Below are 16556 nucleotides of genomic sequence, written 5' to 3'. Positions count from 1 at the left end.
AGCCCAGTACCAGATAGATTCACAGACAAATTATATCAGAAATATAAAGAAGAACTGGTACTGTTCCTACTGAAACTATTCCAAAAAGTTGAGGATGAGAGACTCCTCCTTAATTGATTCTATGAGGTAAGCATCATCCTGATATCAAAACCTAGCAGAGACACAGCAACAAAAACAGAAAATTCAGGCCAATATCTTCGATGAACGTCAATGCAAAAATTCTCACCAAAATATGGGCAAACCAAATCCAGCAGCACATCACAAAGCTTATCCACATGACTGAGTAGGCTCTATCCTTGGGATGAAATATTTGCATAAACATACGCAAATCAATAAATGGGATTTATCATATAGAACTAAAGACAAAAACCACATGATTATCTCAATAGATGCAGAAAAGGCTTTGGATAAAATTCAACATCATTTCATGTCAAAAACCCTCAATAAACTAGGCATTTAGGCATTGAACAAACATACTTCAAAATAATAAGAGCCATTGATAACAAATCCACAGCCAACATCATACTGAATAGGCAACAGATGGAAGCATTCCCCTTGAGAACTAGAATAAGAAAAGGATGTCCACTCTTACCACTGCCATCCAACATAGTACTGGACGTCTTAGCCAGAGCAATCAGGCAAGAGTAAGAAATAAAAGTCATCCAAGTAAGAAAAAAGGAAGTCAAACTCTCTCTCTCTGCAGACAATTGATTTTATACCTAGAAAACACCATAGTCTCTGCCCAGAAGATCTGCTCCTAGGAGTCTCTGCTTCTAGAACTGATAAACAATTTCAGCAGTTTCAGGATAAAAAAAATCCACATAAAAAAATCAGTAGCATTTCTATACACCAAAAACATCCAAGCTGAAAGCCAAATCAATAATGCAATCCTATTCACAAGACCCACAGAAAGAGTAATACCTAAGAATACAGCTAACCAGTGAGGTAAAAGATCCCTACAAGGAGAATTACAAACACTGCTGAAAGGAATTGGAGATGACCCAAACAAATGGAAAATCATACCAACGCTCATGATTAAGAAGAATCAATATTGCTAATATGGCCATACTGCCTAAAGCAATTTACAGATTCAATTCTATTTCTATCAAACTACAAACGACATTCTTCACAGAATTAGAAAAAACTATTCTAAAATTCATATGGAACCAATAAAGAGCCAGGATAACCATGGCAATCCAAAGCAAAAAGAGCAAAGCTGGAAGTTTTATGTTACCCAACTTCAGACAATACTACAAGCTAGAGTAACCAAAACAGCATGGTACTTGTACAAAAAACAGACACATAGACCAATGGAACAGAATAGAGAGCCCAGAAATAATGCCATACACCTACAACTATCTGATCTTCAATAAAGTTAACAAAAAAAGCAATGGGAAAGGACTCCCTATTCAATAAATGGTGCAGGGATACCTGGCTAGCCATATGCAGAAGAATGAAACTACAGCCCTTTCTTACACTATGTATAAAAGTCAACTCATGATGGATTAAAGACTTAAATGTAAAACCCAAAACTATAAAAACTCTGGAAGATAATCTAGGAAATACCATTCTAAATATAGGCCCTGGCAAAGATTTCATGACAAAGACACCAAAAGCAATAGCATCCAAAACAAAACTTGACAAATAAGACCTAATTAAACTAAAGAGCTTCTGCAAAGCAAAGGAAACTAGCAACAGAGTAAACAGACAACCTGTAAGATAGAAGAAAATATTTCAAACTATGCATCTGACAAAGATCTAATATACAGATTCAGTAAGGAACTGAAGTTAACAAGCAAAAAACAAAAAACCTCACTAAAAAGTGGGCAAAGAACTTAACAGAAATTAACAGACACTTTTCAAAAGAAGACATACATGTGGCCGAAAGCATATAAAACAAAGTTCAACATCACTAATTATTATAGAAATGCAAATCAAAACCACAAGGAGATACCATCTCACACTAGTCAGAATGGCTATTATTAAAAAGTCAAAAAATAACAGATGCTGGCAAGATTGTGGAGAAACAGGAACTCTTATACACTGTTGCAGGGAATATAAGTTAGTTCAGCCATTGTGGAAAGAAGTTTGGCAATTTCCCAAAGAACTTAAAACAGAATTACCATTCGACCCAGTAATCGCATTATTGGATACATCCCCAAAGGAATATAGATTGTTCTGCCAAAAAGACATATGCACACATTATGTTCATCACAGCACTATTCACAATAGGAAAGGCATGGAATCAACCTAAATGCATATCAATGGTAGACTGGATAAAGAAAATGTGGTAAATAGATACCATGGAATACTACACAACCATAAAAAAGGAGATCATGTCTTTTGCAGCAAAATGTATGGAGTTGGAGGCCATTATCCTAAGTGAACTAATGCAGGATCAGAAAACCAAATCCCACACAATCTCATTTACAAGTGGGAGCTAAACATTAAGTGCTTAGCTCAAAGGGAACACAAAGAAGGCAACAACAGACACTGGAGCCTACTTGAGGGTGGAGGGTGGGAGCATGATGACAGTCAAAAAGACTACCTAACAGTACTATGCTTACTACCTGGGTGATGAAATAATCTATACATCATGACACACAATTTACCTATATAACAAACTGCAACAGGTACCCCTGAACCTAAAATAAAAGTTAAAAAAAAGGTGATTCAAACTTTGATAATACTTATTGCTCCTTATTTAAAGAGTGGAAACTGAATTCCAATATGTTCAATTAAAAATAACATTTTATAAGAAAGCATATTAAAATATTAGTTAAAATACGGGGAAAAGTTATACAAGCATAACAGGCAGAAATAAAACACAAAAAAGAAATATATTCAAAATCTTGAGAATAAAAAAATTCATAGACATTTAAAACTCAGTAGATAGGATAAACTCTAGTCTAAAAACAGTTGAAGAAAAAAATGATACCTAAGAAGAATGTCAGACAGAAAAAAATAAGGGAAGATTTTTTTAAGAGTAAAAGCGAGATTAAGAAATTTAGAGGACTGCTTAACAGGCTTCCAAAAAATCTCTAACATAAGTTCTACAAGTAGAGATTTCAGTGTTCTGTGTATTAGTCCATTCTCATGCTGCTATAAAGGACTGTCCCAGACTGTCTAATTTATAGAGGAAAGAGGTTTAATTGACTCACAGTTCGGCATCGCTGGGGAGGCCTCAGGAAATTTACAATTATGGCAGAAGGGGAAGCAAACATGTCCTTCTTCATATGATGGCAGGAAAGAGAAGTGAAGAGCAAAGAGGGGGAAAAGCCCTTTATAAACTATCAGATCTCATGAGAACTGACTCACTATCACAAGAACAGCATGGAGGTAACCACCTCCATGATTCAATTACCTCCTACTGGGTTCCTCCCATGACATGTGGGGATTATGGGAACTACAATTCAAGATGGGATTTGTGTGGAAACACAGCCAAACCATATCATTCAGAGAATACCAAAAAGCAATATTCAAGATGATTCAGGTAAAAATTTTCCAAAGTTTGAGGAATTTTTTTTTAATTTTTAAGTTTTGTGGGTCCATAGTGGATGTCTATATTTATGGGGTATATGGGATGTTTTGACACAGATACACAATGTGTAAATCACATCAGTTTAAATGGGGTATCCATCAACATAAGCATGTATCCTTTGTGTTACAAATTAATCCAATTATATTATTTATTTTAAAGCATACAATTAAGTTGTTATTGACTATAGTCACCCTATTGTGCTATCAAATAGTAGATCTTATTCATTCTAACTATATTTTTGTACCCAGTAACAATTCTTCCAACCCCCCAGACCCCTACTACACTTCTCAGCCTCTGGTAACCATTCTACTATCTATCTTCATGAGTTCAGTTGTTTTAATTTTTAGCTCCCACAAACAAGTGAGAAAGTTTGTCTTTCTATGCCTGGTTTATTTTACTTAACATAATGACCTCCAGTTCCATCCATGTTGTTGCAAATGACAGGATCTCATTCTATTTTATGGCTGAACAGTACTCCACTGTGTATATCTACCACATTTTCTTTATCCATTCATCTATTGATGAACACTTAGGTTACTTCCAAATCTTGGCTATTATGTACATAGGTGTACCTGGAAGGAAGGCATGGAATCCAGGAAACAACAGAAAAATGTTGGGAAATTCTTTAATTCTTGTTTTTTAATGAAAGCTGAATTTTTGTCTTAAGAGATAAGATTTAAAAACATATGTTCAGTGTCCAAAATTTAGAAAATACAAATAAGCAAAAGACACAATTTAAAAATCATCCTCAGGCCAGGCGCAGAGGCTCATGCCTATAATCCCAGCTCTTTGGGAGGGAAAAGCAGGAGGATCACTTAAGCCCACGAGTTCAAGACCCGCCTGGGCAACATAGTGGGACCCTATCTCTACATACACAAACACAAAATCATCTTCATTCCCACTGAAGCAGGAAAGTTCCCAGATTCCCCTCACAGGACATGTGACAGGGATGTGCCTCCCCTGTTTGGTCACCCTGCAGCTCAAACCCCTGGAAGTAGCATGCAGATGGGCAGGTACAGAGGCTAGGGTGAGTGCTTTGGGCTCTTGGCCCTGCGGTAGCATCTAGGGGTGGGAGTCTGTGACTCCCAAAACCCAAGTGGGCATGTGTTACAGTGTGCTCCTTTAGCTTTGCTATCTGTGGATGGCTTGTGTGTTAATCAGCTCAATGGGCCTTCTGCTTTACTGCAAGGGCAGGGGGCCAGTGTGACAGCCTTCTGTATCCTGAGCTTTTGCCCAGTGTCCCGGAAGAATCAGATCATACACAGGCTCAAAGGAAGAGTGCAAGGTTTTATTAAGTGGTGGAGGGGGCTCTCAGCAAGATGGATGGGAGCTGAAAGACGGGATGGAGTGGGAAGATGGTCTTCCCCTGGAGTCGGGCCACCCAGGGGATGGACTGTTCTCTGACAGCCCCCAGCCAAACTCCCCTTGGCATCCAGACATCCCTCGTATTCTCTCTTTCTCTGCTACATTGTTCCACCGTGGCTGGTCTGCTAGTCTGCTGGTGTCGACAATCAGCTGATTCTGTGTGTGCCTGCTAATGTCTCAGGTTTATATGGGCATAGGATAGGGGACAAGGTGAGCCAGAGTGGTCTTGGAAAATGCAACATTTGTGCATGAAAACAGGAGTGCCTATTCTCATTTAGGTTCGCAGGCACAGGCCAAAGGGTGGAGCCCTTGCCAGGGACCCTGCCCTTCTCTACCCAGCACTTCCCTGCCTGCCTCCCATATCACCAGGATACAGAGATAGCCACTGTTAATATTAGTAAAAGTAGCTCTGGTATTATCCTATGCGTATTTTTATTAAAATTATATTATGTAATGTAAATTACATGTATCCCTTTTTCTACTTCACGCAAATATCTTTCCGTGTTACTATTATTCTGTAACTTGTTTAAGAGCTGGATGAATTATTTAAATTACTTGATTTAATTAATTAAGCAATGAACTCTTCTTCTTTTACCTTTTTGCAGCCCTTTCATTTGTTTTAGATAACCTGAACTTCCATTTGGGCAGGTCTTCTAAAAATCTACAAATAAATTGTCTTTTCCAAATCAGAATGTTTCCACCAATATTGCTAAGCATACCTAAAAATTGTAAATCTGAAGTGCAAAAATGTTAAGGACACTGAAAAAAAAAGTCGGTTGCATTGAGTTTCAGTTTTTAAAATAATGCAACTTGAGTATTTGATTTTGAATTCCATTATGAGCAATATTAGTAGAAGTGGATGAACACTTCAACTTGACTGTGTAATTTATTTTTACAAAAATCTCTTTAGAGATCCCTGTCTAGTCAGCAAATAATTGCTTTAACTTGGATTTTAATATTAGCACTGAATGATTTATGTACATTAAATAATGTGATTCTCACTAACCATTTATGAGCTTAGAATGATTATCTCCCTTCTGTACATAATCACACTTCAGGGAAGAAAGGTTAAGTGGTTTGCCTAAGATCACTCAGCCAGTCAACGGATTATCTCAAAATACGATCCTTAAGTCTTTAAATCATTAGACTCGGCTGGCCTCAGCAATACTTGAGATGCATAAGGGATATGCTCTTAGGCTTTTCCTCAAATGATTTATGTGACATAATATCTCATTTGTTTATAGGGTTTTTTTGTTTCTTATGAACAATCTGGTCTATAAGCAAGCATGAGACATCATAAAAATGAACATTAAGAATCAACATGTGGAAAACATTCTGGAAGACAGCATATCAATTTCCAACATAGTACATAAACCAGGCAGATAATATAAACTATCATTTGTGGAAGGATCATGGGGGAGAAAAGAAGGAATAACAGAAAGCAAATAGTGTGAATAGCTTCCTTTGGTGGAGCTTCAGTTCCAGGTTAGATTTCAACAAGCTCTGAATGAAAGAAGCAGAGATCTTGTGCATTCCCTGAGAGCAGTTCTCTCCATCTCCAGTATAAAAGCATCCATACATATCAACCTGGCCATATCCACACTGGTGGCAAATATGCTTCATATATTTTACACAATTCACACTAAGTGGGAAATTCTTAGAATTCAAGATTTTTTTTTTTTTTTTTTTTTTTGAGACGGCGTCTCGCTCTGTCGCCCAGGCTGGAGTGCAGTGAGTGGCAGGCTCTCCGCTCACTGCAAGCTCCGCCTCCCGTGTTCACGCCATTCTCCTGCCTCCCGAGTAGCTGGTACTACAGGCGCCCGACACCATGCCCGGCTAATTTTTTATATTTTCAGTAGAGACGGGGTTTCACCGTGTTAGCCAGGATGGTCTCGATCTCGTGACCTCGTGATCCGCCCGCCTCGGCCTCCCAAAGTGCTGGGATTACAGGCCTGAGCCACCGTGCCTGGCCAGAATTCAAGAATTTTTAACAGTGACCTGATCAGAATTAGAAATGACCTTGGTAAGCTAAAGTGGAAGCCAAAACAGTTGTGGAATAATTTATTGGAAGGATCATATCAGATTCTTATTACCTAGTAGGCAAGGAGAAGGAACCAGCCCACAGTTGCGCCTTTAAGAGGGCTAAGGGAAAGAGGAAGCTTAGGGTTTGTTTTTTGTTTTTTCATTCAACTAAGTCAACAAAGTTATTTAAAGAAAAAATATTACTAAGTTATTTAACCAATAATTGTTTAATAAAATTGACTTTTTGTTTTAAAAATAAAATGACCAACTTCTCCAGGTCTGCCAGGAACTTCTCTGGTTTTAAAACTGAAAGTCCTGCCGGGCTTGGTGGCTCACGCCTGTAATCCTAGCACTTTGGGAGGCCGAGGGGTGGGGGGGGGGGGATCACAAGGTCAGGAGATCGAGACCATCCTGGCTCACACTGGTTTCCATCTCTACTAAAAATACAAAAACAAAATTAGCCTGGCGTGGTGGCGGGCACCTGTAGTCCCAGCTACTCGGGAGGCTGAGACAGGAGAATGGCATGAACACGGGAGGCGGAGCTTGCCGTGAGCCAAGATCGCGCCACTGCACTCCAGCCTGGGCGACAGAGCGAGACTCTGTCTAAAAAAAAAAACAAAAAAAACTGAAAGTCCCATGTCCTGGGAAACTCCTCAGGCCCAAGCAAACAAGAAGGTCTGGTCGAAATAAAAAATAAAAAATAAGTGTTATCATTGTCCAAAATTTAAAAAATACAAATAAGCAAAAATGAGAAATGAAATCATCCACACTCTCAGTATGCAGAAACAGCCACTGTTAATATCAGCGAACATATTTGTATTATCCCTACGAAATAAACTTTATAACAGTGCAAGTTACTGTTGTTACAATATGGCAGGTGCCAGGGTAATATTGTTTGAATTTTCTTTAAAACTCTAAATAAGCTGTTTAAAAAACATGCCAAGTACCTTAGTATATGTACCTTTTCATATGATTGCATCATTCTATAAACTCTGATAAATTTTCAGTTGTGTATTCACCATTTTTGCTATTCATTCTACAAACTCCCTTAACCTTATACTTTTATCTCTGAGATACAGTACCAGCCGATACATTAGCGGCATGCTTTCTGAGTTCTGATAACTGTATCACAGTGTAATCTCTCTGCTCAGGGGTATGCAGCCTTTCATTTCTTATTCCATTTCAATTTCCCTGTAGGCCAGGGAGGGGAAATTTCTACCTAGGGAGTTTAGCATCATTTAACATTGATGTTACTGGTCCAACAATCTCCTACATGAGGGAGACCATATGTCAACCACAGTTAGCACTTAAAATTTGTCAGTATCTACTTATACGTATGAAGCTCTTTTTATTTTGTGGGAGGTTTAACTTTCTGAAAGCATTCCATGTCCAGTTTTAAACTCAGTAGGAGAGAAGAAAAATAAAACGCAGTGTTAGAAAAGAAATACATCTTTTATCTACTTGAAAATGTCCACACTTGGCTGGGGCCATATTTCAGGATTGTTGTGATCCAGAAAGTACCTCTCTCAATGAAGAAGTACTTACTATCCATGTGTGAAGTTACTCCTTTCTTGCCAATAACACATATCATAATGGCCTCTTCTGTTTTACGTTTAGCTACACAACGCCTGTTGGCAGCCCTGGAGTTGTTTGTATGATTGAAATGACTGCAGATGGAAAACCTCCAGTACAGAAGAAAGACACAGAGATTTCCCAGGCCTCTCAGGTAGGTATGCAAATATCCAGTTCCAAACACTAATTGTGCCCTCAGTATTTCAGATAAGTACTTTTTATGTTACTAAGCAGTAATCATATTTCTTAATTGAACAGATTCCTTGTAAAAACTCTCAACAAAGCACCAGAAAATTCAACTCATGCTTTAGGGATGATTAAATATATTTAATGTTGCCTGTCACTATCAAAGTTTTATCAAATTTAACAATAAGCTGATTTTCCTTTCACACTTTGGATTTAATATATTGTGCTTGACTTTTAAAAAAAAAAAAAAAAGACAGCTCCAGAGTGGGGAAAGATTGGCAAAATATGACAATTTTTTAAAAACTTGTGTTTTTATAGGATATGATAGTACTTGCACTGTTAAAAAAGGCCGTTCCCAGTCTTCCAGATTTGCATTGGCCAGAAAATTTCTCTTAGAAACATTGAATGAGTCTAAATTAAAAGAAAAGAGAATGTCTATCCTTCCAGAGACCAGGCAATTTGCTGAATTCTTTCTGTTTTAATGATGTGGTTGGTTACATTTTTCTTAGTATAACTTTATTGCAATACATTCATGATAAAAATTCCTAGTTCATTTGATCATCATGGAGAATTAATCTGTATAATTAGAGATCTAATTTTAGTAGACATTAAAGCAGCCACTATGCACTGCCTTAATGAATTGGAAATTTCATTTTATTTTCATTTCTTCTATATAGTCTCTTGAGTATATATAGGCATCCAAAAGAAGCACATAATAACATCTAACATTTGTATAAGCACATTGTATTTTCCAAATTATGGCCTTAAATATTATCTCATTCAACATCTGCAAGAACCCTGAAAAGGTAGAATGATTATCTCTTTTCTACAGCTGAAGGATACTGAGTATCTTATTTGACCAGAATTTTGTAGTGATAAGAAAGGAGGCTCTATCTCAGGCTCTGTTTCCCAGCACTTTTGTGTTCCTTTATAATGCACTGTACTGATCTTCATTTGCTACTGCAGCCGACTCAAAATTGTTCAAGTGGGTTGTTAGGGTAGGAATAAAATTGTTTTTATGTTTTAAAAAGTCATTCTAGATCCCGAGAGGGCCACGTATTTAGATTTAAGACATGGAATATTCAAGCAGTAGAAAATATATGAATGACTCATAGTGAAAAATGTAAAGCATTCAGTATGACTACATCTTTATTAACTCCTTATAGTTGCCCATTTTTTATATTGAAAGATCTGTATTTTCTTATGAATAGCATAAAATATGCTACTAACTTCTACATTAATGAATCACATTTTTAACACATAGAATCCAGTAGGTGCTCAATAAATATCTTTTTGTTGTTGAAAATGTTAAATATGACATATTTATAGCCTCTTTGACAAACCAGTTACCTTGCCCTTTAGGCTGACCAAATGAAATACCGATCAGAATGCTGCAAGTTGCACATGCACACACGGGGGAGTAGAATTTATTATTTCAATGGAAAATAATCTGGATAATTTTAGGGTGGTGAAGAGAGAATGCATGTAGGCACTCTAAAGCCTCGGTGGCTGTTCCCTGCTGCCACTACAGGAGCTGTCACATGCTTTTATAACTCTGCCTCCTTAAGTTCAGCCAAATTCAAGTGCTCCTAAGCCTGGGTGAACCACTGCTGCCTTCTAACTTGTGTTAACCCCAAAGCTCAATTTGGTCACGCTTGTGGAGGCTATATGTGGTGAGATTCTCTCAGACACACTTCAGTCCCAGAGTTAACGGTATACTACAGCCTCCAGGGCCCAACCTCTATGGCACATGCCCTTTCTCTCCAAGTCCTGGCAGGATCTTGTCTGAGAAAGAGCACCTAAGGGTGGCTTTTCTACTGCACGTTTTCTACTGCCTTTTCCTCTATTATTACAGTAGGAGGATGATGGAGGTTTGTGGAATAAAGATATAAGAACTGAAAATTTTGTGAGCTGAAGCTATTTAATTTTAAGAGTCACGGACTTTGGCACAAAATACCAAAATAGGTTCCAGCACTGCCTCTACTCATTATAATTTAGTAGGGATTGTTAAGTATATTCAAAGAATCATTATGTACAAAATAGTATTTTTCAGTACATAAACCCAAAACAAAGCCAGATTGACACCAAAGGGGTTAAATCTCAAATGTGATATTCTAGGTTGGATAAGAAGAAACACCTATATTAATTTGGAGGTTTTTCTGGTAATTTTGAAAGTAAAAAGTAAAAATTTATTCTTAATTCTGATAATAGCTAAAATATATAATACTATGTTCCAGACACTGTTCTAAGCACTTTTCATATTTTAAATTATTTAATCGTTACCAAAAAGTATGAAGTAAATACTATTATTATCTCCAAATACAGAGAAGGAAAGTAAAGCACGAGGATGAGTTTCCTGCCCAAGATCACACAGCTATTTGGGGATTCAAACCCAGATATTCTAGCTAGATAGTCCATGCTTTTAACCAAAACTATGTGGTCTCACAACATTTTATATGATGTTTTCTTTTTTTTATTTCTAATCTGATTTATTGTTTTGTTTTGTTTTTTTACTTTAAGTTCTGGGATACATGTGCTGAACATGATTTATGATGTTTTCCTTTATTCTATTGCAACTATTACTAAGCAACAAAATTTTATGTGTACAGTTAATTATATACACATTATTAATTACTGTTAATTATATACACATTATTATAGAACAGATCTCTAGAACTTTTTCTTCTTATCTGAAACTCTGTAGTCATTGAAGAGCAACTTTTCATTTCTCTCTCCCTGCAACCTCTGACTACTTTCTGCTTCTATGAGTTTACTTTCTATACCTTATTTAAGTGGAATCATGCAGTATTTGTACTCTGTGACAGGCTTATTTCATTTATCATAAAGTCCTCAAGGTTCATCTATGTTGTACCACATGAAAGATTTCCTTCTTTTAAAAAATTGAATATTCCATAATATCTACATATATATCATTTTCCTTTTTTATTATATTTTTAATTGACAGATAATAATAGTATATATTTATCAGGTACAATGTAGTGTTTTGATACATGTATACTTTGTGGAATGATCAAATTCGGCAAATTAGCATATCCATTACCTCAAATATTTATCATTTCTTTGTGGTAAGAAATTGAAAATCCTCTCATTTAGTTGTTTTTAAATATGTTATTATTAACTATAGTCACCATGCTGTGCAATAGATCACCAAAATTTATTCCTCTTATCAGACTGGAACTTTGTACCTTTTGACCAATGTTTTTCTTTTTTCTGTCTATCCCCATCCCTGACCAGCCTCTGCAATCACCATTGTACTTTCTATTTCTATGAGTTCAACATTTTTAGATTCTACATATAAGTGAGATCATACTATACCACATTTTCTTTATCCATTCATCCATTAATGGACATTTATGTTGTTTCTATCTATTGAATGATGTGAATAATGCAAATAATGCTACAATGAACATCCAACTGCAAATAATCTCTTCAATATCCTATTTATCCTATTTCCAGTTCTTTTGGATAAATACCCAGAAGTGGTATTGCTAGATCAGGTGGTAGTTCTATTTTTAATTTTTTGAGAAACCCCCATACTGTTTTCTATAATGGCTGCATCATCTTACATCCTGACCAACAGTGCTCATAAATTTCCACTTCTCCACATCCTCACTAAGACTTGTTATTTTCTGGTTTGGGTAATAGCCATCTTAACAAGTATAAAGTGATATCTCATTGTGGTTTTGCTTTGCATTTCCCTGATGATTGGAGATGGTGAGCATCTTTTCATATACCTGTTGGCCATTTGTATGTCTTATTTGGAAAAATGTCTATTCAAGTCTTTTGCCTATTTTTTAATCAGGTTATACTGGGGTTTTGTTTGTCTGCTTTGTGTGTTTGTTCATTGCTATTGAGTTGTAGAAATTCCTTATATGTTTTGGATATTAACTCCTTATCAAATATATGGTTTGCAAATATTTTCTCCCATTCTGTAGGTTTCCTTTTCACTCTGTTAATTGTTTTCTTTGCTGCACAGAAGCTTTTTTTGACATAGGTCCCACTTGTCTATTTTTGCTTTTGTTGCCTGTGCTTTTGGTGTCATATCCAAGAAATCATTGTCAAAACTAATGAAGTATTTTCCCCATGTTTTCCTCTAGGGGTTTTATGGTTTGGGTGTTAAGTTTAAGTCTTTAATCAACTTTAAGTAGATTTTTATGTATAGTGTAAGACAAAGATCCAATTTAATTTTTTCAATTTTCAAAATCCTTGCTTTTTAAATTATACCATTAATTTCTTATACAATAAAGGGATTTCAGAAGAAACAAAAGAAAACATATTATTGATTGTCTCACTGATTCATTGAAAATATTATCATAGAGCTGAACAAATTGATTCCTGATGATGAGTAAGGGTTACCTTCTTGAAAATAGTTTCCTACTGTGTGGAAAATATTGTCGAAAGTGGTCTGGAGTCTTCCTTAGAATGTGAATTTGTCTTCATTCTTTCGTTATTATAGTCAATATAATGGTCAGTAGAATGTTTGCTATCCAAGATGTTGCTGAAGCTCTCCCATCAGGAGCCGCCTTAGTGAAAAAGGAATTCAAGGCCTTTCAGGGTCTCTCATCTCTCAGTTACTAGTGGAAGAGAATTGACTTGTGACTAACAGGGAATTCCTGGGACATTCTTAAAATAATGAGAATCCTTGGGAACATGCACTATTTCCTACTCCCATTAGAGTAATTGTTGCATAAGCAGATTGAACATATTTATCTGTTCCTACTTAAGGCTTGCCACTAGACTGATGTATCAGAATTTTAATGCCATGTAATTATATAGTGTAAATTAAAGCAGTGTGGCATATTTGTTGAGAATAGAATATTTTACATTTTATGACATCTTCAGTGACTGTACCTCAGCTAAGTTCTGAATTTTCTACTACCTCAAGACATCTTTCAGATATATGCCAAATGCTTGCTCATTATATAATGACACTCTTTTGCATGTGAATAGCCAGTTTTCCGAAGACCATTTGTTGAAGATTATTTTCCACATGCATTTGTGGTACCCTTTTCAAAGATCATTTGACCATGTGTCCATGGGATTTTTCACAGCTTCTTATGTTTCATTGGTTTATACATTTCTTTATGCCAGCACCATACACTTTTGATTACTATAGCTTTGTAATATACTGTGAAGTCAGGAAGTGGGAACCTCTCCCATTTTGTATTCTTTCTCAAGAATGTTTTGGCTATTTGGCATCCTTTGGTGCCATATAAATTCCAGCATTGTTTTTTCAATTTTTGTAAAAATGTCTTTGGAATTTTGGTAGGGATTGTATTGAATCTGTAGATTACTTTGGATAGTATGGACATTTTATTGATGTTCCATGAATGTAAAATGTTTTTCTTATTTATTTGTGCCTTTTTTCTCTTTCAAGAATGTTTTGTAGTTTTAAGTTACATGTTTTTTGCCCTCTTAAGTTTATTCTTATGCTATTTTATCCTTTTTCATGTATTATAGATAAAATTGTTTTCTTATTTGTGATAGTTAATGGTTAGTCTATAGAAATGTAATTAATTTTTGCTGATTTTTATATCCTGAAATTTTGCTAAATTTGTTGGCTCTAACAGCTTTTGTGTGTGTGCATGTATGTCAGAGATATCATTGAGGTTTTCTATGTATATTATCAGGTCAGCTGTGAACAAAAATAATTTTACTTCTTTATTTCTTATTAGGATGCATTTTGTTCCTTTTTTTTTTCTTTTGCCTAACTGCTCCAGCCAGGACTTCCAGAACTATGCTCAATAAAAGCAGTGAGTGGGCATCCTTATCTTGTTCCTCAACTTGAAGGAAAAGCTTTAGGTGTTCACCATTGAGTATGATGTGTATTCTGTTGAATTAATTTCCTCCTAATCCTAATTTGCTGAGTATTTTTTCATGAAAGAGTTCAAATTTTGTAAAATGACATTTTGCGTTTATTGAGATGATCCTGTGATTGTTATCTTCCAGTTTGTTAATGTAATTATTATTACATTCTCCTTCCTGCCGCCTTGTAAGGCAGGAAGGAGAATGAACGCAGGAGGAACCAAACACTTATAAAACCATCAGATCTCAAGAGAACTGCCGCTTTCACAAGAACAGCATGGGAAAACTATCCCCATGATGAAATTACCTTGATCTGGTCTTTCCCTTGACATGTGGGGATTATAGGGATTTAGGGGATTACAATTTAAGATGAGATTTTGGGTGGGGACACAAAGCCCAACAATATGATCATGGAATATATTTTTCCATACTTTCACTTTCTCATTGTGTGTATCCTTAAATCTAAAGTGAATCTCTTGTAGAACAAGTTTTCTTGTACCTCATTTCCTTTCTTGCTTTCTTCCTTTTTGACTTTTTAGTGACATAACTTGATTTCATTTTTTGTTTTTTTGTATCTTCTATGGGTATTTTTTATGGTTACCATGAAGCTTACACAAAATATTTTATAGCTATAGCAGTACATTTATGTTTTAAGGTAATAATAACTTCAGTATCACATACTAAAACTCTATTCCTTTATTGCTCCCACACACACACTTTATGTTATTAATCATAAAAATAACCTCATTTTATATTGTGTACATGTTAACATATTTTATAATTATAGTTATTTTATACTTTTGCCCTTAATTTCTAAATTCCTAAAGTTAGCATGCAATATACCCATGTAACAAATCTGCATATGTACCCCTTGTATCTAAAATAAGTTGAAATCTTTAAAAAGAAAATATTCCAGAATAAAAACCATAAAAATAACAATACAACAATAAAAAATAACACAAACGGAAAATAAATAAATTCCAAAAGTTATTTACACACCATGATTACAGTATCACACTATTCTATATTTGTATACATACCTACCATTTTTATCAAGCTTTATACTTTCAGAAGTTTTTGTGTTGTTGTCTAGTATCCTTCTATTTCAACTGGAAAAACTTCCTTTAGCATTTCTTGTAAGGAACATCTAATGATTAAATTCCTCAGTTTTTGTTTATGGGGAAAGTCTTTATGTCTTCTTCATTCCTGGAGGACAGTTTTGGCAAATACAGTATTCTTGGTTTGCAGGTTCCTTTAAAAAATGTTTAGCACTTTAAATATATCACCCCTTTCCCTTCTGATGTGCAAGGTTTCTGTGGAAAAAAATCTACTGATAGTCTCATGGGAGCTCCCATTTACATGACAAGTTGCCTTTTTTGTGCATCTTTTAAAATTCTCTGTTTTTGGCTATAGTATGTCTCAGAGTGGACTTTTTTAGGTTCATTTCAGTTGGAATACTTCAGCTTCTTGATTCTGGGTGTCCATTTTCTTCCCCATATTTATGAAGTTTTCATTCATTATTTCTATGAATAAGCTTTTTCTTCTTTCTTTCTCTCTTCTCCTTTTGAGACATCCAAGTGATCCGCCTTTGAATTTTATGATTCTTTCTTCTGCTTGACCAAGCCTGCCATTGAACTTCTGTAACGAATTTTTAAATTCAGGCATTACAGTTTTCAGCTCCAAAATTTTTGGTTGGTCCTCTTTCATATTTTCTCTTTTTTGATAGTTTCACTTTGTTCAGCATCACTTTTCTCTCCTCACTGAATATTTTCAAAATGGTTACTTTGAATTTTTTGTCAGGTAATACATATAGATCTCTTTTTAAAGGGTTGTCTCCTGGAGATTTATTTTGTTCCTTTGATTATGCCATGCTTTCCTCTGTCTTCCTTTGCTTTCTAACTTTGTGGTGGAATCCACACATTTGATAAGACAGTCACTTCTTCCAGTCTTTTTGGACTGGCTTTTTGTACAGGGAAAGACCTTTAACAGTCAGTCTGAGGTCCTCTCCAGTGTTTCCTATGGATGTGTCTTCCCTGAACTTGTG

The 16556-nt window shown here is 35.6% G+C and overlaps 1 protein-coding gene across 1 annotated transcript in view; it reads left to right on the top strand.

Annotated features, from left to right (window-relative positions):
- Positions 1-16556, top strand: part of LOC129534464 (protein eyes shut homolog) — a 512806-nt gene that overhangs the window by 426555 nt on the left and 69695 nt on the right. The window contains exon 8 of the mRNA XM_055391596.1: positions 8546-8654. Within this exon, the coding sequence (XP_055247571.1) occupies positions 8546-8654 (109 nt within the window). The remainder of the gene's footprint in view (positions 1-8545; positions 8655-16556) is intronic.

The sequence above is a fragment of the Gorilla gorilla genome, chromosome 5, assembly GCF_029281585.2.
Source record: "Gorilla gorilla gorilla isolate KB3781 chromosome 5, NHGRI_mGorGor1-v2.1_pri, whole genome shotgun sequence".
Lineage (NCBI taxonomy): Eukaryota > Metazoa > Chordata > Mammalia > Primates > Hominidae > Gorilla > Gorilla gorilla.
Note: the sequence above shows the minus strand (reverse complement) of the source record. Positions and strands in the feature narration are given on the sequence as shown.